This window comes from Terrapene carolina, unplaced genomic scaffold (assembly GCF_002925995.2).
Source record: "Terrapene carolina triunguis isolate 2854851 unplaced genomic scaffold, T_m_triunguis-2.0 Scaffold68, whole genome shotgun sequence".
NCBI classification, from domain to species: domain Eukaryota; kingdom Metazoa; phylum Chordata; order Testudines; family Emydidae; genus Terrapene; species Terrapene triunguis.
The window spans coordinates 60419196-60441638 of NW_020664419.1; the positions used below are offsets into that span (position 1 = coordinate 60419196).

At 43.3% G+C, this 22443-nt stretch overlaps 1 protein-coding gene across 1 annotated transcript in view; it reads right to left on the minus strand.

The window, feature by feature from the left end:
- PTPRR (protein tyrosine phosphatase receptor type R) overlaps positions 1 to 22443 on the minus strand; it is a 197434-nt gene that overhangs the window by 158983 nt on the left and 16008 nt on the right. Inside the window, exon 2 of the mRNA XM_024212658.3 lies at positions 21501 to 21805. Within this exon, the coding sequence (XP_024068426.2) occupies positions 21501 to 21805 (305 nt within the window). The remainder of the gene's footprint in view (positions 1 to 21500; positions 21806 to 22443) is intronic.

Sequence of the window (22443 nt, forward strand, 5' to 3'; positions counted from 1 at the left end):
GCGAGCCAGGATGATGACCTCCCTGCAAGCATGAAGGAGGGGTCATGTTATTAAAATAGAAGGCGTTGCATACTCCGAGGTCGCTGGGAGAGCACTGTATCCTAGTGAATGTTGCACCCACTCTGATAAGGAAATTCTGTGTACATGCCCATGTAATATTCTAACAAATCTGTCTAGGTTCGAAGTGGCCATCACTGAGAAACTAGTGCACATGGAGTTGGTCCAGATGAATGGTACCTACTGGTGTGTCACTGCCCAGAACCACTCCAATCGAGCTAAATGGAAAGCCCTGCCCTCAAGACATCCATCTGTGTGCATGACTGTCCCCCGAAAGGCAACCCTGACCATTGACGGGACACGGCTCCACCGTACTCCACCAATGACGGGTAACCTAACATGGGATCCGGAATGGCACTATGGCAGTAAGTATCTAGAGGAGGGTCTACAGGCCCTGCAGGCGAAGATCGAGGAGTTGGTGGCCGAGGCCCAGAGACATATTGGGGAAGGCCATCTGAGGTACACCCTGATAGGGCAAACCTGAACAAGGCTGATGTGAAGTACTCTGATGCACGGAATCAGGCAGTGGAGGTTAAAGCGATGATTATGGGCGATGCCATTTCAGGTGACAAAATCCCAAGGGGATGGATTTGGGTGTTATTTTCTCAAGTTATGTGGGGAGTGTCTATCCTGACATTCCTGATGGTATTGATGCTTTACCGGTGACTCCAGAGTAAGCTGGCTACATTAAAATTGGTATATTTGACCTGATGGGTTAGGGATCCTAGGGTCAAGAGGAGGGACTGATGAGCCAAAATCCATGTGCTGTTTATGTAAAAACCTGATATAGGCTATGTCAGCTCTTTTTACAGGCCCAAAATCCAGAGTCTGGTCAAGAGGCCCAGCAAATAGTGAACAATATTGGCTAACAGAAGCAGAGCAAACAAAAGACAACCTTGCTTTTTACTAAAATAAGCATAGACAGCAAAACGCCAGGTGGGGAACAATAATTGGTGCCTTTATCTGAAGCTGCAAATGGACCAAAGGAATGAAAGGGGTCCTGTTTCTGTCTGTGTAGAAAGAGATACCTCCCCACAAAGGGTTCAAGCATGTCAGTATGAGATCTGACACCCTCCCTCTCACAGATGCACACCCCTCCTCCCCAGATACCAAGAAACACAAATGAAACAATTTCTATTGCCATACACTTTTCAATGTCTTTTTGCTTTAACCCCCAGGTATGTACCTGTTGGACAATCAGAAGGGCTACTTCATTCCTATGGACCCCAAATCAGAATTCAACATATATATTTTATACTAATACACTTTATCCATTGTTTAAAGGAAAACACCTGTGTACTAACAATATATTACTTGTTAACCTGAAACCATGGGCGGAGACATTATGTAATCTTTTGACTACTGGCTACTTGTCTTGTCTTGCTGCTAGACCTATCCAGGGGCTCGGGACCACCCACCCCATTACTTCCCTCCGCCCATGAAAAATCCATATAATCCTTTGTAATCAATTGTTTGACAGTGTCTCTGAGCTTAATAAGCAAAGTGACACTCCCGCAGCGCTGTGCGTAATAAACCCACGTGCTTGATTCTACACGGTGTCCATTTTGTTCCTTCACTTATCGATTCACAACCTTACTTATTTTTAACAAAGGGTTTGGTCTAGGAATGTAGTGATTAATACAGGTACTGTAAGTATACAGCTGGTGTGTAAATTTCCTTTTAAAAAGCAATGAGGTGACTGCATAAAAACTACCATACTGTTTGTGAGTACAGGGACATCTGGTGGATGAAACTGGCATTATTAAACTTTTTTCCCCCTATATATTCAAAAAAAAGTTTCTTTCTTGAAATTAATTCCAGTGTAAAATTCTAACCTACACAGCAGCTCAAATTTAAGAAAGACTTTACAGAGGGAATTTTTAGTATTACAAAATTGACCTCAGATACAAGCAACTGATAAAGTAATCCTATGTCAGTACCTGCTTCAGCAAAGAGGACTTTTTTCTTTGCATTCCTCTAGTTTCTTCTACTTAGTAATCAAGCAGTAACTCAAACTATGTTTTTCTGAGCAAAAATATGTTCTCATTTAATTCATTATTGAAATATGTGAGCTTGCATCCTGAAAATTAAGGACATTTTGGCTTTGATTTTACAATATTTTCAGAAGCCATTGCCCATATTTTTATGTCAGGTTTGTTTTTTTTAAATCATGGGTGTCTATCCTAAACCAACAACGCCTGCATTGCTTGAAGTCCATAAGTCCAGGGAAGCCTGCAGCAGCTAGCCATTGTTGCCACAAGAGAAGAGCCTGCACTCTTCCATATCTCTTACTGGCCTTGTGGTGAGGGACCGGGGGAGGAAGGGGTGCCAGAATGAGAGAGAGGCAGCAGGGATGGAGAAGGGCAGCCACTTGCCCAGGGAAGAAGTAGCAGACAACAGCTTCTTACCAATAATAGAGTTGCCATCTCTCACCACATTATTGTGAGTCTTGTGATTTGGGGTAGGTTTAAGCTGCTCATGCAATCAGAAGAAAATGACTACCTTGTCCTATTGTTCTCAGAGGGATTGGACTCAACCTGCCATCAGTGAGGATGGCTGTCTCTATACAGTCTGTGTAGCTCAGAGAGGAGATAGTGAAAGGAAGAGAATGAGATAAGGGGTCGGGTACATGTGGGAGTCAGGGGACTGCGGCTGGCAGAGAAGGAACCTTTGAAGGGGATCAGGGAGGGACCATGTAGGACCAAGGGAATTTGGGGGACAGGAAAGGAGAAGGTGGAGACACATGAAACATTGAGAGGGTAGAAAGATTGCAAGCAGAGGAGCAGGCGACTAAGGAGAATGGAAGAGGCAGGAAATGAGTGGGAGCAAGGATACTAGGCAGACCAGGGTAATTGACTGGGGCGGGGAGGATTCTGAGGAGACAGAGAAGAGTGTGGTCAGTATACGGTGAGAAGAGCAGCCGAGTGGTTAGAGGAGAGATGGGGAGAGGGACCATGTGGCCGTTAGGAAGAAGTGAGTAGAGTCCCACTCCAAGCAGCCAGGTAGGGGAGGCCATTCAACCTGAAATGATACCACACATCAATAGGGGGTGGGAACTTTCCCTGTTAGAGGGGAAAAAGACAAATATTTTTCAAAATTTCAATCTTATATTTTGGGTCTTACTAAGTGTTGGAACTCAGAGTTCGCGATGCTGGAACCACCAAACTAAGTGGACAGAGAAACCAATAGGCAGGTGAGGAAAGGGGCAGGGACACCAAAGGCTTGGAGTGTGGGTGGGATAGGGGAGGTAAGTTAACATTCAGTCATCAGGCTCATGGGGGAAAGGAACATATCCACCACTAGGAATTTGGGGGTGGGAGTTCTGGAGGTGAGGAATTTTAGCAAAGCTACCAGGGATGTGGGAAGGGGCAGAGGGGGCAGAGGAGAGGGTGGCATGAGTTAAGGTAAATGCTTCGAGTGAGTGGCAATGGGGAAAAAGAATGGAAAGCAATGGCATTTCAAAGTTATGTCAAGGTGCCTCTGAATGCATTACACCCCTGCTTAAATATAGAGAAATGCAGTTTTTACAGTGGGCAAAATAAGACATGTCAAATAGGACTTTAATTCTCAAATTTCACATGACTTCACATCAGTAGTATAATAGCATAAGTCCCAGTAGAAAGTATAATTCAAGAAAGAATGAACAATGCAGAAGCAATTTAGTGCAAGTCTGGCTGAAACTATTGTCTGGTTGACATTAATGCTTGACTAAAATGACTACCCATTATACGTGGAGGATTTTTAAAAGATTTTCCTTGGATGAATAAGTGAGCTATCCAAACAGAGAACATGAGAATGGGCTATATACACCATGCTTCAGTTTCACTCACTGCCTGTCAGCCTATGTAGTGACTCTGGTATTAGCTACTGAGTAGGTAACTTTCTCCCTTCCCATCCCCATTAGATATAGCACAATATAATACATTTTGGACTATATGTTGGCTAATCCTATGTACAGGACAAGAATTCCTTCTGAGTCGGGGAGGACTTCCACACCGCAGAGAGATAAAGTATTATTTTAACCAATAAAGTTCTATGGGTTGAGGAAGCACACTGCCATGGAGTGTAGCTGGACCCTTACCTTAGGCTGGCCAGGTTTCTCAGATCCAGTATTTATGGTCCAAATCAGAGACAGCGCACATGCACAAGCAGGGATTCAGAGCAGAGACCTGAACCAAGATCTCCCACATTCCCAGTGAGTGCCCTAACCACAAGGCTATTGACTATTCTGGTGTGAGTATCTGTCTCTCATTTTTTCATGAAAAATTTCAAAAGGTCTTGGTTTCACTCTGACGTGAAACAAAAACAAAACCAGGTTTTGAAGCCTTGAAACTTTTCATAAAATGCAGTTCTTGTTTTCTAGCCAGCCCTATCCTCAAGTCCTGACTCCCACTTGCAGTGCAGAGCCCAATCATTAGGAGGACATGATGGTCTCCTCAGAAATTGACAGTCAAACCAAGTGGAGAGGTGGTAAACAGAGAAATGAGAGAACACCAAAGGAAATGTAGAGTTGCATGTAGTCTGCCAAAAAAATGATTTTAGGGAGTATTTAGCGAGCAATGAGATTTCCTAGAGATAATACAGATGAAGAGGAAAGAAGGAGCCAAGGGCAGAGCAGAAGGGAAGTAAATTTTATTCCTGGTGAAAGTCTTAAGAGGTCCTGGATGTCGATTATATATGCAAAGAAGGAAAGCCAAGAGAACAAGCTGCTGGCCAGAAGAACCAGCCAAGGGCTTGTCTACATGGTGACATAATGTGCTCTATGTGGGTGTGATTTTTAAAGTGCACTAACATATTGCTCATGGTCAGGTGTATACTCTACCAGTGCACTTTAACATAGTGTTGTTTTAAACTGTACTATGTTTGAGTGCACTAGGGAATCTATAGTGCACTCCATTAGGGTCTCCCCAGACCAATTAATGCACAACATGTTGGCGAACTTTAGAAATCACACCCCTACAGAGCACATTACCTCGCTGTGTAGACAAACCCTAAAACCTCCCTTCAGTTAAGGCAGGGATGGGCAAACTTTTTGGCCTGAGGGCCACATCTTGGTATGGAAATTTTATGGTGGGCCATGAATGCTCACAGAATTGGGGGTTGGGGTGCAGGGCCAGAAATGAGGAGTTCAAGGGGCGGGAGGGGACTCCGGGCTGGGGCAGGGGATTGGGGTGCGGGGCGGGGGAGGGGGGAGGTAAAGGCTGTGGCTGGGGATGAGGGGTTTGGGGTGCAGGAGGGTGCTCCAGGCTGGGACTGAAGGGTTCTGAGGGCAGGAGGGGTTTAGGGCACAGGAGGAGGTCAGGGGTGCAGGCTCCGGGCGGCGCTTACCTCAAGCAGCTCCGGGAAGCAGCAACATGTCCCCACTCCAGCTCCTACGTGGAGGTATGGCCAGGCGGCTCTGCGTGCTGCCCCATCCGCAGGCACTGCCCCCACAGCTCCTGGAAGCAGCAGCATGTCTCCTCTCCTGCTTCTACATCCGCAGGCACTGCCCCTGCAGCTCCCATTGGCCAGGACCTGCAGCTCCCATTGGCCGCAGTTCCTGGCCAATGGGAGCTGCAGAGCCAGCACTTGGGGCGGGAGCAGTGTGCAGAGCCCCCTGGCTGCCCCTATATGTAGGAGCTGGATGGGGGACATGCCGCTGCTTCCAGGAGCCGTGTGGAGCGGGGCAAGCCCCAGACCCACTCCCCGGCTGGAGCAGGGCAAGCCCCTGACCCCAGTCCCTGGCGGGAGCTCGAGGACTAGATTAAAAGGTCTGATGGGCCAGACACGGCCCACAGGCCGTAGTTTGCCCACCTGTGAGTTAAGGGCATCTTCAAAACTGAAGAAACTGCAGTTCTAATAATATGGCCAAACTGACAATGAGAAGTCAAAGATAGAGTCCCCTACAACAGAAGAGCAATGAAAGAAGAGAAAAATGACAAAGTAAATAAAGACAAGAGAAAAATATGTCTTTGCCAAACTCGGACAATCATATCTGACCAAAGGTAAGTAGGGTTGGGGACACAGACTAAATTACTGAGGCCAGGACAAGTTAGATGTTCTTTTTAAGTTTAGTAGCAGATACATATTTTTACAACATTTAGTTTTTCCAAAGGTCAAAGAGCTGTGTATTCAGAGTACCAGAGGTACTGTGGATTCCTCTCTTTCATTATTTTACATTTAACAAAAAAATTTCATTGCATTCTACACATATAAAAGGTCTTATTGGAATAAGCCCTAACTATAGTGAGGTATACCATTCACATGGAATAATATATTCGGCAAATTTAGCCTTTTATCATTTTTATAAGTTATCTGCAAACAGATAACATCCACCAATTAATTTGTTTGTTCAAAAATTGTCTGAATATTTTATGGAAACACTTCAATAAACTACTTAGTTTGGCTATTGCTTTGAATATTCCAAATTTGAGTTGTTTCCATTGGTCTGACAATTAGGGCCCTACCAAATTCATGGTCCATTCTGGTCAATTTCATGGTCATAGGATTTTAAAAATCATAAACGTCATTATTTTAGCTATTTAAATCTGAAATGTCAGTGTTGTAATTGTAGGGGTCCTGACCCAAAAAGGAGTTGGGGTGGGGGATCACAATATCATTTGGGGGAGGGGGTCATGGTATTGCCACCCTTATTTCTGTGTTGCCTTCAGGGCTGGGCAGCTGGAGAGCGGTGGGTGCAGGAGAGCAGTGGCTGCTGGCCAGGAGTCCAGCTCTGAAAGCAGAGCCACTGCCAGCAGCAGTGCAGAAGTAAGGATGGCATGGTATGGTATTGCCACCTTTACTTCTGCGCTGCTGCCTGCAGAGCTGGGCCCTCAGTCAGCAGCCGCCACTCTCTGGCCACCAAGCTCTGAAGGCAGCAGCGCAGAAGTAAGGGTGGCACGGTATGGTATTGCCACCCTTATTTCTGTGCTGCTGCTGGTGGGGCGCTGCCTTCAGAGCTGGTTGCCCGGCCAACAGCTGCCACTCTTCGGTTGCCCAACTCTGAAGGCAGCACAGAAATAAGGGTGGCAATACCATGACCCCCCCTAAAATAACCTTGTGACCCCCCCCCTGCAACTCTCTTTTGGGTCAGGACCCCCAATTTGAGAAACACTGGTATCCCCCATGAAATATGTATAGTATAGGGTAAAAGCACACAAAAGACCAGATTTCCCCGGGGCAGTGTGGGGGTAGACCAGATTTCACAGTCCATGACACATTTTTCAGGGCCGTGAATTTGCTAGGGAGCTACTGATAATGTTTCTAATCCGTGATTGGTGGAGTTAAATGTCTAGAATCAGACTTCCCATGAAAAATATTTGTGATTACAAATTCATCATTGTTTGCTTTGTGAATATTCTACAATATTTGCATAAAATTCACTGTTTTGGTTATTCCTCCCAATGGACTGAGATTCAAAGAAGGTAAACAGTTAAGTAGCGAGTTTGTTTAAAAGCTAAAACAAGGTTTGCTTTCTTCCTTTTGTGTGTGCGCACACACGCGCACACACACACCATTCACCCATTTCTACTTCATAGATTTTAAGGCCAGGAAACCATTTTGATGATTGGGTCTGATCTCCTGCATAAACACAGGTGGTTATCTTCACCCTTCCACATTTCTGTTTTAAAAATAAAAACTCATCATAATAATAGTAATTGTTCTTTTTATTACCCTACATGAAATATTTGGAAGCTTTTTTGTTATACAGCATTTTGCTCACTAAAACTGATATCATACCACAATTTCTGTTATAAGTAAAATGTGAATAATTTTCATTGACCGGATGAAGACAATAATGAAAATAAAAGTCCACAACTAAACTAGCAATGCTTTGCATGTATTTTTAGTACATCGCACTCGCAGCCGTCTAAAATTAATTAGTGCTTAAATGAAAGTTGCCTGATAGACTACCAGACTCACTTTTTCTAATATTCACCCTGGCTTTCAATTAAGAATCAAAGAGCCAAGAACTGATGAGCAGGGATGTCATAAATGATTTATGGACATCCTACTTTTATGTAGGGTACATTTGTTATTCCACTTTATGCATCCATATGTTTTCTAATTCATTCATTATTGAAAGACTCATGTTGCAGTTATTTCATAAAGGTTATATCCATTTTCAGAGAGTTTCTCAGCAATTACATTTGAAAGCTAAACATTCAATGACTACTTAAATTTAGCATATGGATTTCTAATATATCATGTATTGTAATATTACAAGTCTGTGCTTTTTAGTAAGATAAATTAAAAATAAATAAATAAATAAAGAACAAAACCAGATAAGTAAACTTGGTGTATTGTATTTTCAAGTGAATGTTCCTTTGTCCTAAACAGAGGTAGGGATAATAGTTGGCAAGAGGTGTTCCTAATGCTGCTCATCCGTTTGCTAACTATTTATATTACAGCAATTGCTAGCAACCCCAACCAAAATTGCAGCCCTATTGTGATAGGTACGGTGCAAAGATATAGTAAGAGACAGTTCTTGGCCAAAGAGCTTACAACCTAAATAGGCAAGATGGACACAGGGAAGGTTGGGGGGAAAAAAGAAAAAATGTTAAACAACTTATTAATTTGCCATTTAATTTGATTGCTTCTCTTTCCCACACCTGTACTGACCATCACTGAGACTAAGTAGGTAGATTCACATGTACTTATAGCACCATTCCCAAGTCAGCCTGTGAGAGGGTACAAGAGAACACTGCTTGCACATCACCTTCACCTTGAGACAAAGACTTTCCATTCTATACTGTTTCCAGGCTTAGTTTGCTAGATGAATGAAAGGTCCCTAAAAAATGAGGCAGTAATTTAGGCCATTCTGCTGCTGGCCCTAAATACCCATATTTTTGATAGCCTGTCAACTAAGAGCATCAGATAAACATAAATTGTGTAATACCTAAATTTGAAGCATCATTACCATGTGTGTATAGGTAATTATTAGCATTCAGAATTATGTTCTCATTTAGCCACTATGTTAGATACAGCATAAAATAAGGCACATTATTAGCAAATTGGCCAAACAATGCATAACTGTATGAACACCACAGCACTACCGACCATAATAAAAATGTTCATTATTTCTGTGAAAGCGGGTTTTAAAATGAAGAACATTATTAATGTAATTAGCCCCAACAAAGGGATAACCCCTTATTTTCAGCCACCAACACACGCTAACAGAAACAGGATAATGGGCAATCAGTGAAAAGAAATCCAGTAAATGACATTGTGTAAATAAAACAAAAGAGTTTAGCACATTGTAAATGTTAAAATCTTTGTATTGTCCATGATCAGTCCTGCAGTGATGTACATGACCATTACCAAAGAAAATGCACATGTTCAGCTAAAGCTGCATAAAGCAGGTATTCCAATATTCTTCTTCAACAGCTGATAAAGGTTGAAAATGTAAAGTCTGCTTCAATTTGTATTTAAATAAACACAGCTATAATATACAATAACAGCCAGCCCCTACACTTTCTAATGCTTTTATATTATTATAAATGCTTCATGTGTAGCCACAATATTTTCCATGATGCTTTTACCACATACAGGACTAGAAGAATTTTATCAACTTGGTCCCAGACTCCCAAAGTATTTTCCGCCAGCTTATTATGGAGCAGAGCCAAATGAGAATTAGCTCCATTACAGACTGTCAGTCATGAATGACCTTCAAAGGAAGGGTAGCAGAAGGATAAAATAACATTGCTTAAGCACTTATAGGAACAAAATAAAGACAAAGGTTCAGTACCTCTACGCATACCTCCCTTGGGTACTCACCATTCCTTTAACCATTACACTCCTGCAGGGCTTTCAAAAAAGGTTTCAACGTGATAGCTTTTAAACTCATTCAAGCTGTCCCTCTCAACTGTGCTCAATTTCAGACTCCAGTATTGTCATTTAAACACACTTTGGTCACATACAGTTTGGTCACTCTCCATTATGCCAAAGTGCACAAATATTTGATCTTTAAGGAGTCAAAGGTTCATCCTCAAGATCCTCTTCTACCTCCTAATCTTTGGCTTCTACAACTCAAAATAGCAACATATTTTAAAATAAAATATTGTAGGTTAACAGCTTCATAATAAAAAACCATGCTAAAATTGTTACATTATTAACCTTTAAAAGATGACTAATTTGTCTGTGTGTGTATATATATCAATCATACAGTCATCTGTTGAGGGCCCTAGAGAAAACTATCTAAAGTGAAGAAACCAAGGGAATAGTGCAAGGGCTCAACTGCCAGATCCAAGAAAATGTTTACTGATAGGAAAACACGTGTTGTCTCGTCATCTGAATGCCCTTTCTCTGCCTTTTAAGTGGTGTTGTAAGAGAATTTGGGTTTTCACAAAGACAATTCTCTAAGGGCTCTAACAGACATGAATAAAAATCTCTATCTGTGCTTCCTCACTCTTCATTCCTCAAGTAGACCAGTGTGCCGTATATTTTTATTCAAGACCGATGGTATGGGGGGGGGGGGGGGACTCATTATACTGAGTGCCTTTGGGGATCTCATTCACTTGTAAGTTAGGATTGTTGGGCACCTGTAGTGTGGATATAATAATATGGAGCCTCATACAGCAGAATGCTGCCTCCCTTACTCTGTTTTAGGGGGTAGTGGGGTCATCAGCTCTTGCAGGAGAAACACTAAACTGAGATCGTGGCAGATATAAGACCATTTGGCAAATGCACTTGATTTATTCACCAAGGGTAAAAATCTGCCTCCACTGCCATGCAAGATCCCCTTTTACAGGGAAGCAGTGTGGTTTCAATCCACAAGGGATTTGGGAGGCCAGAAGCATGGGCCACACTAGACTCGGGCTCCTTAGGTGTAGCTTTGTAAGAGAGCAGACAAGGCAAAGGGAGGGGACAAGAAGACCTACCTCTTGTATTTACTCTTACAGCCAAATGTTCATCCTCAACCCAAACAACTAGGGTAGGCACTAGGTAGATGCACAGGTGCAGGATGAAAGGCAATCTACTACCCCCTACCTTCCCAAAGACTACTGAAGCCCAATGGCTAAAATGGCTCTCTATACCACTTATATGCCCTGGCCATGAGTGCTAAGGAAGAAGACCCTGAAGTGCTAAACAGCAGATCCTCTGTCCCCTCCCTCGGCCTTGTCTGGCCCCTACAAAGCTGCACACAGGGAGCCCCAGTGCAGTGTGGGTCCATGATGCCCACCCCCTTTATGGACTTAGACCACCCTGCCCCCACTAGATATACACATAGAGCTAGTAATTACAATCTAAACATCTATTTGTTGTTTTTTTACAGTTCACCTTTAAGAAAAAATTAAAAGGCAAAATTCAAAAGACAACCAGAGGACCAATCTTGAAGTCCTTACTCAGTTTCCATTTAATTCATATTCATGAAAATCTCCAAGTAACTTCAATGGGAGTTTCCCTTAGTAAGAAATGAAGGAAAAGTGAGGAAGAACTTGGCAATTTCACACAAGATGCCGAGCTGAGCATTTAGAAAGAAAGAGATAACCACTTTTGTTTCAAATTGAGTTTTGCACAGAACAAACAGAAACTATACTCGGATTATTATGGGTGACCCTTTTCAGACTCCCAGCACTAAGCTAATCAGTTAAAGAATTTTGTGTTCTGGACTATCCCACCACAAGCCTCCTATTAACATTTTCCAAGAAAGGTGACAAAATAAAAATAAATGTGCCCGGAGGAGGTTTTAGTGCACATTACCGCCTTAGAATCTTTTCTGACATCTTCCACAAAGACTGACAGCAAACACAATGCCATGATAATGGTTCAGCATGCAATTATCCCTGCTGAAGCACACACAAGAAAGCAGAAAGCAAATGAGGACAACAAATGCAGACTCTCCAAACTTCTTTGTGCAAATAAATCCAGAAAGACAGAGCTGGAAAGGAGCGGGAGGCTATTAAGGGCTACTTGTAAAGCATGCTGCAGATATGTTATGCCTAGTACAATTACTCAAGAAAAGGATAAGTAATGGGGAACATTAATCTTTTATTAGAGGGTGGACTTAGGGTTTGAGGGCAAAATGTTTTGAAGGATTCATGAGAGAGAAAGTATTCAGGCCCAAGGCAGAAAGATGTAAGTGGACACACCAGGAAAGTGGTTACAATCACATGAATGGACGTGATTGATAAAATTGTCCTCTTTCTTACTGTATGACTAACATGTACTGCTCATTAGCAATTCAGCACTGTAATAAGAAGAGATCTCAGAACTTCACTATGGATCAGTGCAATACTTGTCTGACACATTAAACAAACAAAGGACAAGAACATGATCTAAAAAATGAAAGATCCATTTTCCTCAGATGGACCCATCTAACTTCTTTCAGCATTCACAAATCTGAGCCCTCAAAAGGCCTCTTTAAGAAGTCATTGTTGTGATGCAATATTTTATTTATTACCCCTTCACTCTCCATGGTGCCACTTTTCTTAAGCTTGCAATATCAGAACTCAGATGTTAAGTGACATCAGATTTTCTGTCATGCTTTACAGGCTAACGCTTAGCTTCTTGCCCCACAGTTGGCCACGCTGCCAGTTTATGGATGACTAGTTGCATTTTACCTTCTTTTTCATTTTACATATTAGTAGGTTTTAACCCTCTGAGGAAAGTTCTGCCCCTTCTTTACAGGGTTCTTAGAGTCAGTGGACTTGGTGCACTTTGCTGAACGGGGGTGCAGGATATGGGGAACTCCCCAGCCTGGGGGGAGGGGTGGGGTAGTGTTGCCAACTCGCATTATTTGATTGTGAGCCAAAGGATTTTGCTGTCTGTCGGAGGAGCTGTCACAATGATGCAAAAAGCTTCTCTGATCCTATGATTTTCAAGGCTGGGCAAAGCTCTGTGTGAGAGCCTCAGGGATAAGGACACAGACCTGCCCTGCCTTCACATATGGCCCTACAGCAGAGAGAGGGCCCTGGAGGAGCTGGAGGCAGGGAGTAAGGGAATTGGTGCTGCTGGGCTCCAAGCAGAGAGGCCTAGAGCAGCAGCAGGCAGATAAATGTTGCTGCTGACTCAAGACAGTAATAGGAAATGGATGGCATTTTCCCTATCCTAGGGGTGAGGAGATAGTATATGGAGTCTCCACTTGAGCAGCCTGGGAAAGGTGGTGCATTAAAAGTTGACCTTTCAACCTGGAATTAGCACACACACACACACACACACGCACATTGGCAGAGGATTAGAGGTGAGATAAGTAAAAAACTAAAAACAATTTGATTTTTCCAAAATCATGATGGGGGGAGGAGGGGACCTCAACTTCTGAGGGTCTGACTCATGATTTTTGATCTCTTCAGGTTGGCAATACTGTACATATTGCAGTTGCACTCAAAATGCCCAGCTGGAATCAGGATCTCATTGTGCTAGGTGCTGTACACACACAAAGACACGATTAATGCCTTAAAGAGCTTACAGTCTAATTTAGGATGAGATGTGACAAGGGAATGGGACAAACATGGAGCGGGAAGAGAGGAAGGAAGGTGTCCGTACCCATCTCCATATTTTCACACATTCTGTAATAAACATGCTAGCTCATTATTTGGTATCTTCCCTCATCCCTGAACCAGCTGGAGGGAAAGGGATTGGCCAGCTCTGTGTTAACCAGTTCAATGTCTTGCCAGGAGAGAACTCCACAACGCCTAGAGAGCAGCAAAAGGAAGTAGCAAAGGGAATTAGGATGGGGAGAGAGCGAGCCAGATACTGCTTATGAGAAGCAGCAGCAGGCCAGGGACCCAACAGTAGCAGGAGAATACTGGGGAGCAGCCTGCAAACAGGAGAAGGAAGGGTCTAGGACAGCCAGAAGATGCTGGAACAGCCTGTTGGCAGAAGCCATTATTGGAGTACTTTACTGGGACTCATCAAGGTGTTAGAACATGTAGGGCTGAAACACTTGCAATTCTAGCCCTTGGATAACAGTACACCTACCACAATACCACAAACTTGGAGCTGCTTGGGGGAAAATGGTAAGTGTTTTCTGGTAACATTTCAAAATAAAACAAGCCTTTTTTTTAATTTCAGAGAAATTATCTGAGTTTGTTAATGGGAAAAGTTCACTCAATGAAATTTTTCCACAAAAAATGTTTCGGAGGGGGTGGGGTGTGGGGAAAAAGCCTTTAAAAAAAGAAAATAAAAAAAAAGTTTACACAAAATGTTTTCAGGCAGCTCTACACATAGTCTATCAGAACAAAGGCTTGTTACCAGAGCACTCCAGCATCCCCACTGAGTGGGGACAATTACAGGTCCAAATCATTGACAAATGTTGTTGCTGGGCTCCCCCCGGACCTAACCCGTTTGTCTGGCTGATTTCCTGCAGGTATACCAGCAAAAGTGGGACTCAATGAGGTATTTGAAGGAGGAGAGTGTAGTAGCCTTGTAGACTAGTTCAGAGGGAGCATTCCATGTAGAAGAAGGGATGACTTGGAAGAAGGGATGAAGAATTAGAAAAGCAGGCATCATTAGCAGAGCGGATGTGGTGGGGAAATGCAATAAGACACAAGAGCGTATAAGTACGGAGGAGCAGAGCTATAAAGGGCCTTGACGATCAGGGCAAGAAGCCTGAGCTTGATGCAGTGGGAAATGGGGAACCAATAGAAGCATTCAGAGGGTGCATGTGCTTATGAGGTATGGGCAGATCAACAAGCAAGGAAAGAAGATTTCAACAACTGAATTTTGTATGCATTGACATGAGGGCAACATGGTATTGGGGTGACCAGCGGGGAGGCAGTGACAGTAATTGTGAGAGGAGGCTGGAGTAATGGACAGCCAGCTCCACTATGGCTCCACAGCTTCATGGAAGGATTCCATCTCAAACCTCCCACCTATGGGAGCTGTGCATTATGGAGAGAGGATGTCCAGATTTCCACACCCACCTCAAAAGTTTGGCCAGACCACAGCTCTTCCTGGTTCTCAAATGCCCTAAGAGGTAGGAGACTCAACTGCTGATGACAAAACACACTTGATGGCATGGAAAAGCTACACCACAAGGAGTTTAATTCTTTCAGCCCAGCACCAAAAACTATGGCTTGGGGCAGAGATCCTCTCTCACCAGTTATAGGGGTTGCCATATTGCTGTAGAACTATTCCAGATTATAAGCAGCTGGCAAACCCAAACGGCCTTCAATTTATTCCAGCATCCAGCACACTCCACAGAGAGTTAGCAGCCTTTTTCCTCAGTGAGGATTAAGCATACCTGCAATGGAATTCAGAGCCAGAGAGATGAGGACTAAGCGAACAGTGCTCCAGGCTCCTGTACTGACTTGAGTCCAGTCACACAAAAGGAATTCTTGGACACATAATTGGAACTTTGAGCCGCCGCCTGTGAGTCTACAAAATGCAAGTGACACATACAAACACACTGCTATCTTTTTCTTGGAAGTGGGGAGAGAAGCATGAGAACAGGAGATAAGGAAATTCCCAGCAATCTTACCTGCGCCTGTGTAACCCACACACCTTCTGGGTGTGGTGTTGTGTCCCATCTAGTGGCACCAAGACCACTTAGAGAGAATTAAATGAGTCTGCTCTACAGCTTTAGCTAACAGCCAGTTGGCTTTTAGCTCATGCAGTAGAGGCTCATGCACTAAGCTCCAGAGGTCCCCGGTTCAATCCTGCCCGCCGACGACCGGGTTCTGTCAGCGTTACAAGTGGGAAGTCTCTCAAGCTCGGGACGCACTTCCTCAGCTAGGGGAAGTATGTAACCCACACACCTTCTGGGTGTGGTGTTGTGTCCCAGCTAGTGGCACCAAGACCACTTAGAGAGAATTAAATGAGTCTGCTCTACAGCCTTAGCTAATAGTCACTTGGCTTTTAGCTCATGCAGTAGAGGCTCATGCACTAAGTTCCAAGGGCCCCTGGTTCAATCCACCAACGACCCGGGTCTGTCGGCATTACACCTGCAAAGACAAACAGAAAGGGAAACTAAAGTCTACAGGTAAATCACTGATATGAAGGCTGATTTTTATCTAACACTGGTGTTAATTGGGAATAACTCCAATAAAGTCAGTGGAGGGGAGTTACACTGATGTAAAATGAAAGCAATTAAGAGGAGATTCATGCTCATTGAATCTATTATTTTGTAAGGTACATGACTTTACAGTGATGAGCATGGTACAAATTAAGGGTCAGACAGATTTTGGCATTTGTGAATAAGGTGTGCAAGAGATGAAGAAGGAAAGGAAAGAGTGAATGCAATGACCACATGCATTAGCTTTTCACCTCCTGAAACCTGAAGGCAAAAAACTTGGTAGGAAACAAGTGAAAATGCATCTGATAGTCTCAGCTCAATCTCTAGTGGACATTTATCGGCATCACAAAACCAGTCAACCACCACAATGCATTTGTAAGTCAGTCTGGGAGAGACTTAGGACTGAATAAGCAATTGCCCTTTCAAGTTGAGGAACCAACAACATAGCTAAAGGCTGGAACAAAAAAGGTCAGCAAGTGCAATACAGCAAATGTTTCTGTTTGCCCTAAATGATCAAAACCCAAAAGACACAACAAGCAGCAAATGCTGGTTATAGACAGAAAGGGAATGTTAGAGTTAACAAGCTTTGGCACAGCTCTGAGAAGACACCTGTAGGCCCCCGGCTAACCTGACTAATCAATGCTATTAGTCCTTCACTTTTTCTTCCAAGTTCCCCCAAAACAGGGTTTAAATTACTCAGAAGTGTGCCAGACAGCCGCATCTTTAATAATAAATAAGTGTTTATCCATGTACTATTTCTGCCTTCTGTGTACTGCATTGACCCTGGTGGCACTCACCTTGAGCATATACTTTACACATGCAAAACTCTGAATAATTGCATCTCAGTTTGGAGACGCAAGAGTGAAATGAACAAACTCTCACCCAAACCCTGAAAATATGCATTTTATTTGATAAATAAATAGCTTTTCCAGTTACAAAATAAACCCTAGTGAATAGGGCACTTAAAATATAGTCCTATGAGAAACAAGTAATCCCTTACATAAAACCATCAATCAGCTATTCTCATGTGTTTTCTGGTATTGCTTAAAGGAACATAAGGCCTAATAGTCAGACTGAGTCTGTGAGGCATAGTTATACAACAGCCAAAGCCCCTGTAAAAGCTCTTGTTTTGCCCCTATTGTTCCTTAAAAACAAACAAAAACACTAGAAGCATAAGATAAGGCAAGCATTTTCCTGTGATAGAAAGCCTCACGTTATATAACATTTACCCCTGGAAAATAGATGCCTCCTCTTCCTTCCCCAGATAAACATGCACAGCAATTTCCCCAGGTTCATTACAAAGATAACTCATGAATGCAACTCCTTTATTGAAGGAGTCCCAAAACAACTCTTTTGCACACAGAATTCTTGGCTTTACAACATGCTTCAAGGAATCAGCTGTATGTGGGTGAAACGCTGTTTGTTAGAGGGTCTTTTTCTAACATAGAATTTCACCTTCTAATAATTCTACATTCCTGGTACAGTCAGTCTTCTTCTCTGCCCCTACTATGCAGAAAATGGAATTTAAACTGCTGAAATTTGACTGAATTTTGTTCCTTCTCCTCCGCAATAAGCGGTGACCGTACGGATTTAGTTAAAAAATAACCCCCCTTTCGGAGCTTTCCTACTAAATCACAACATGTATTAGGCAAGTAACTGGATTACAGGAAGCATTAACACTAGCAATTACCCTTTCAAGTTGAGGAACCACAACATAGCTAAAGGCTGGAACAAAAAAGGTCAGCGAGTGCAATACAGCAAATGTTTCTGTTTGCCCTAAATGATCAAAACCCAAAAGACACAACAAGCAGCAAATGCTGGTTAGAGAAGAGACAGAAAGGGAATGCCATAAATGCATTCAAAACAAACCAAATCCTTTTCAAATGTTATTAATGCAGAAATTCATTTAGCATTAAATTCACAGGAGAAAACTCAGATGTGAAAAACCCTGCAAATAGCAGATGTCTGATTGAATTCCAACAGGCACTTTGCAATGGAAGCGCTGCCTGATGGTGGAAGGCATCCGCCAGGAAAATTCTTACAGTATGATTAAGCTTATTTGGATATTAAATCTCTCAGCACTTCTATAGAAAGAGATATACTGTTCTGACTACCTCATGCTAAAAGACAATATTAAAATAACAGTCTCAGACACTCCCACAGAAAGCTTAGCAAAGGCTGCTCAAATCACACTGTTGTGTCTAGAGCACAAATGGTTCTCGGTCAGAACAGAAGGTCTCAGAACAGTGGTAGATTCTTCATAGCACAAATGCAGCAGCAAGGCTCTGGACTAAGGTCACTTAATGTACCTTTAATAGGATAGTTATATAAGAACTGCCAACTGAAAACCTGTGTTATTCAGGTTTTAAAGTGACTAGGAGGCCATCCATTTGAAAACATAGGGTTCCCTCTGATCATTCTGTGTGGTCTCTCCATCCTGATGTGAGACTTGTGTGTCTCCCAGAATTCATACAAGTTCCCCATAAGGTTCTATCACCTTTTAAGATGAATGGTACTATACATACCATACATACGGGGCTTAATTTGCTTACACCTGCATGGACAGCTGTATCCATGTGGGGGATTCACCTTCAGAGGACGACAAGCAGTGCTGCCAAGCATCTGCTAGTTTGGGGGGTGGGGGGAGAAAGAAGCCTTAATTCGCAGCTAGACTTTATGGGAAACCTGCTGGCTGAGGACACACTGAAACAATATATCCATCAGCTGGCCTGGCTACTCCTCCTACCTGACCAGCACCACTCCCTATTGGAACTACACTAACAGTTGACATTCCTCCAGTGAAGTGAAGTTGTCAGCACTTGGAACTGCTCAAGCCCACTTCTATGTGCAAACTGGCATAACCCCAGGCTGACTCTTGTCCACTGCATATGTTACATACCTAGCACCAAACTGGAGTTGCATAGGATGCAAATCAACATAGAATCTGGTCCTTAAATGCGAATTCTCTGGAAATATATTAATAGCAATTGATGGTTTAAAATCTAAAACTCTTCATATATCGAGATTAGCCCCTTCTGGTTCTCTTCTTCATCTTCTGTGATTCCAGCAGCTACCTGCATTCCATTTACCTCAACGAAATATGAGCAAATACTTGGTACATTCATCAGCAAAACAACCCATATGCACCTGGAATGTCTAGCAGGAGTCCAATAGCCAAGGCCTAGCCAGGAATCTTCATTTTGAAACAGTCTCTGTGCTAAGATGCCAGCATACTGTACAACAGGGTGACTTATAAAAATGCTTGTGTTTTTTAATCTAGAATCTTTCATAAAAGAGTATTGCAAAACAATTTACAGAATTAGTCATATACTGGTTGTTACCATTAGTCATACAGTTATAGCTGAATCTTATTAATTCACACTAATGACCAGGAGACCCACTGTGAATTGCTGAATTTTGTAAATTAGAAAATAAAGAGAAAATCTAGTTGCTTCCTCCTTGGTCAGACAGGGGAATCTATGTCCTAGGTCTCATTCGGTTTTACTGTATGGGGGTGGATGACAGAACAGTGGTAGCTCCTGCTGGTAGCTCCTGCAATGTGTGCAGCAGCCCTTATGTATGCCATGGAGAACAGCTCCACAAAAAGTATTTCCACACCTAAAAATGGAGTGGGAGGGGAGGAGTGGGGTGAACTTGGTGGATCAGTGACTACATGGCTCCACGGGCTATATGGGAGGGAGCAGCAGCTTAGGGACTATTCCATCCTGTGACAGTCACTGAGCTGTTTCATTGGCACTTTGCTATCTAAGGCTTCTTTCTCCCCAGCCTAGCTCCCGTGGAAATCCCCAGCAGATGGCTCAGTAATCCAGAGAAAAAGATTGCTAACTTGCCACTGAGAAAAGTTTTCCACAGCTCCTATCACCTTGCCAGGGGAAGGAGTTTCTTTTTAGCTCTCCTAGTAAAGCTGCTGCCTGTCAAAGGTTGTATGCTTGGGTCTCCAATTAAGCAGTGCATGCTGCTTCATCTACAGGACAGAGGACTACCCCAGTTAAATGCTACTCAGGAGTTCCTGACTGCTACATAGGAGACATGAGAGTTCTAACATAGCTGCTTTACCATAATTATGGAATTATGCAACACATCATAGAAGTGATGGAAAAGACCTGTTAGATCATCCATCCATCTCCCTGACTATGAAGGATTATTCCCTAAAGAACATCTTTAGTGCTTTTTTCACATTAATTTTAAAACCCATCCAGCAATGGGGGTTCTACCACTTTGCTTGGCAGTGCAAATTCAAAGAGAGCAGCACAGAGAAAGGTGTTCAAGACACCTGAAGCAAAGACAAGTTCCCTAACTACGTAGGGCCAAATTCTGCCTGTCTGGTTATCTGCCTATCACACACATCATGACAGGGCTTACTAAATTGGAGTGTCACGGGGTGCTCTCTCAGCTACTCGGTATGTTGTGCTGCCTAGTCTGTTTCTATCTCCTCACAGTCATTAATATGCCAAGGATGTTCTCCTTTCCCCAGGTGTATTTTTTTGTTCCTCCACTCTTTTACCCACAGAACATAACACAGACATCTTAGAGTGGGCGCATTCCACACAGCCTCCCTCTTCAATACAGCTCACCTTCTGAACTCCTCCTAGCTTCCTGTTGTGACTACCGGCACTTATATCTTCCCAATTACATCATTAGCCCAGTAATTACCACTCCGGTGCTCATAATGCCACAACAGAAAGTACTTAATTGATGCTGCAGCAAGGTCATTGATCAGGGTGCTGCTACCACTCTGTCACAGGGAGTTTTACTTGAATGAGGAGGCCAATGTGTGGGCTGCAAATGGTATAGCTCATGCAGTAGAAATATGAACTTTGGATACCTGTCGTGGGGTGGTTACCCCACTCCTGGGATAAAAGTAGTGAGAGCAGCTGAGGGAGGCTGGCTGAGTAGCTGGCCCTGATAAGAGGACTGTGAGTAGAAGGACCTAGCTACCTGGGAGAGAGAGGATACCTTTGACAGAGCAGTGCTGGGGAAGGGGCAGGCTGAGCTGGGGAGTTCAGGCCTGGCTACCTTCCAGGCTGAGGCCTGGCAGGAAGGCCTAAGGAGGTACTGGGGCTGCAGGGAAAGGCAGCCGGTCTAACCCCTTGGCCAATGATGACTGGCCATTGCAGACTGCAATTTGCCCCTGAGTAAAGGGGCTAGATGAAGACTAGCAGTAGCCACTGAGGCAAGGTGGGTATAGGGTAGGTTGGGGTTGCCCTGAGGAGGGGAGACCCAGAGTGTGTGGGGCACTGCTGTGGGGCAGTACCCTAAGGTAAGGGGCACTAGGGTCTGGGAGGGACACGGGGCCAGAGGTGGTGGAGACAAGAGGGCTGGTAACCAGGGAAAGACACTGGCCAGCAGGAGGCGCTCTGAGGCTGGAATGAGCTAATTCCCAGACTGACCAGCAGGCAGTGCTGTGGCGGTGAGTGCCCACAGTATTACAATACTTCAGATAAAAATGCACATGAAGCAATATCAAGACCTAGAGGAAGACACTTACCACAACAATCACATTGGTTGCTGGAATCAGGAGATTTTCCACTTCCGGCTCTTCACCAGTCATAGCTAATAGATTGAGGGATGGGTCATAAGCAGGTCTAGGGAATGTTGATTTAACAATTATCGCAGGGTGCAGCTTGCTTATTTTTGCATGGGAAGAGGAATGGAAATTGTGTTTATAAATCTTCTGGCTGTTTGCATCCAAACTTTTCTCAACACTTTGGACATGGCGATAAATAAATACAGGTTTCCCACTCTTTCGCTGATGAATTGCCAAGAAGTGATCATTGTCTCCTGAAAAGCACCCTGTTGAAAGAAGAGAGAACATCAGTGACTTAAATGAAAATACAGTCTCATTTGGCCATTCAGATTTACAGAACCATCTGCTGAACTGAGTTGCATAGATCCTAGGAGGAATTATTTATGGAATATGGAATGATGCTTTTAAAGCCTGCTGGGCACACTTCAACAATTGTAGGTGATCAACACTATTGCATTGACATAGATTCCACTCTTGACAAATTTTCTTTTACATGCTGGCAAATGGTCATGCTTACATTTTGAAGACTACACAGAGGAAGCACACACTGGAGCAAATTCTATCTATCTTAGGTACTTATATGGCCCCATTACCACACTATAGTCTTTAATTTATTTACTCTGAAAATTCACCAAGGAGGTGGAGAAGTATATTATCCCATTTTCCAGATAAGGAGTTAAGGAGAGCAGAGACTAAGTGATTTTTTGCCCAGGGTCACACAGGAAGTTTGTGGCAGAGCAGAGAACTGAACCCTTGTATCCCAAATCCCAAGCTAATGCCCTAACTACTGGATCATCCTTCCTCTGCTGGAAGAAAGTAGGTTGCACAGGTGTAACCACATTACTACACTATAATGTGTACCAAGCACAATGGAGAACTTCTTCCTGATTGGGGCCTCTACAAA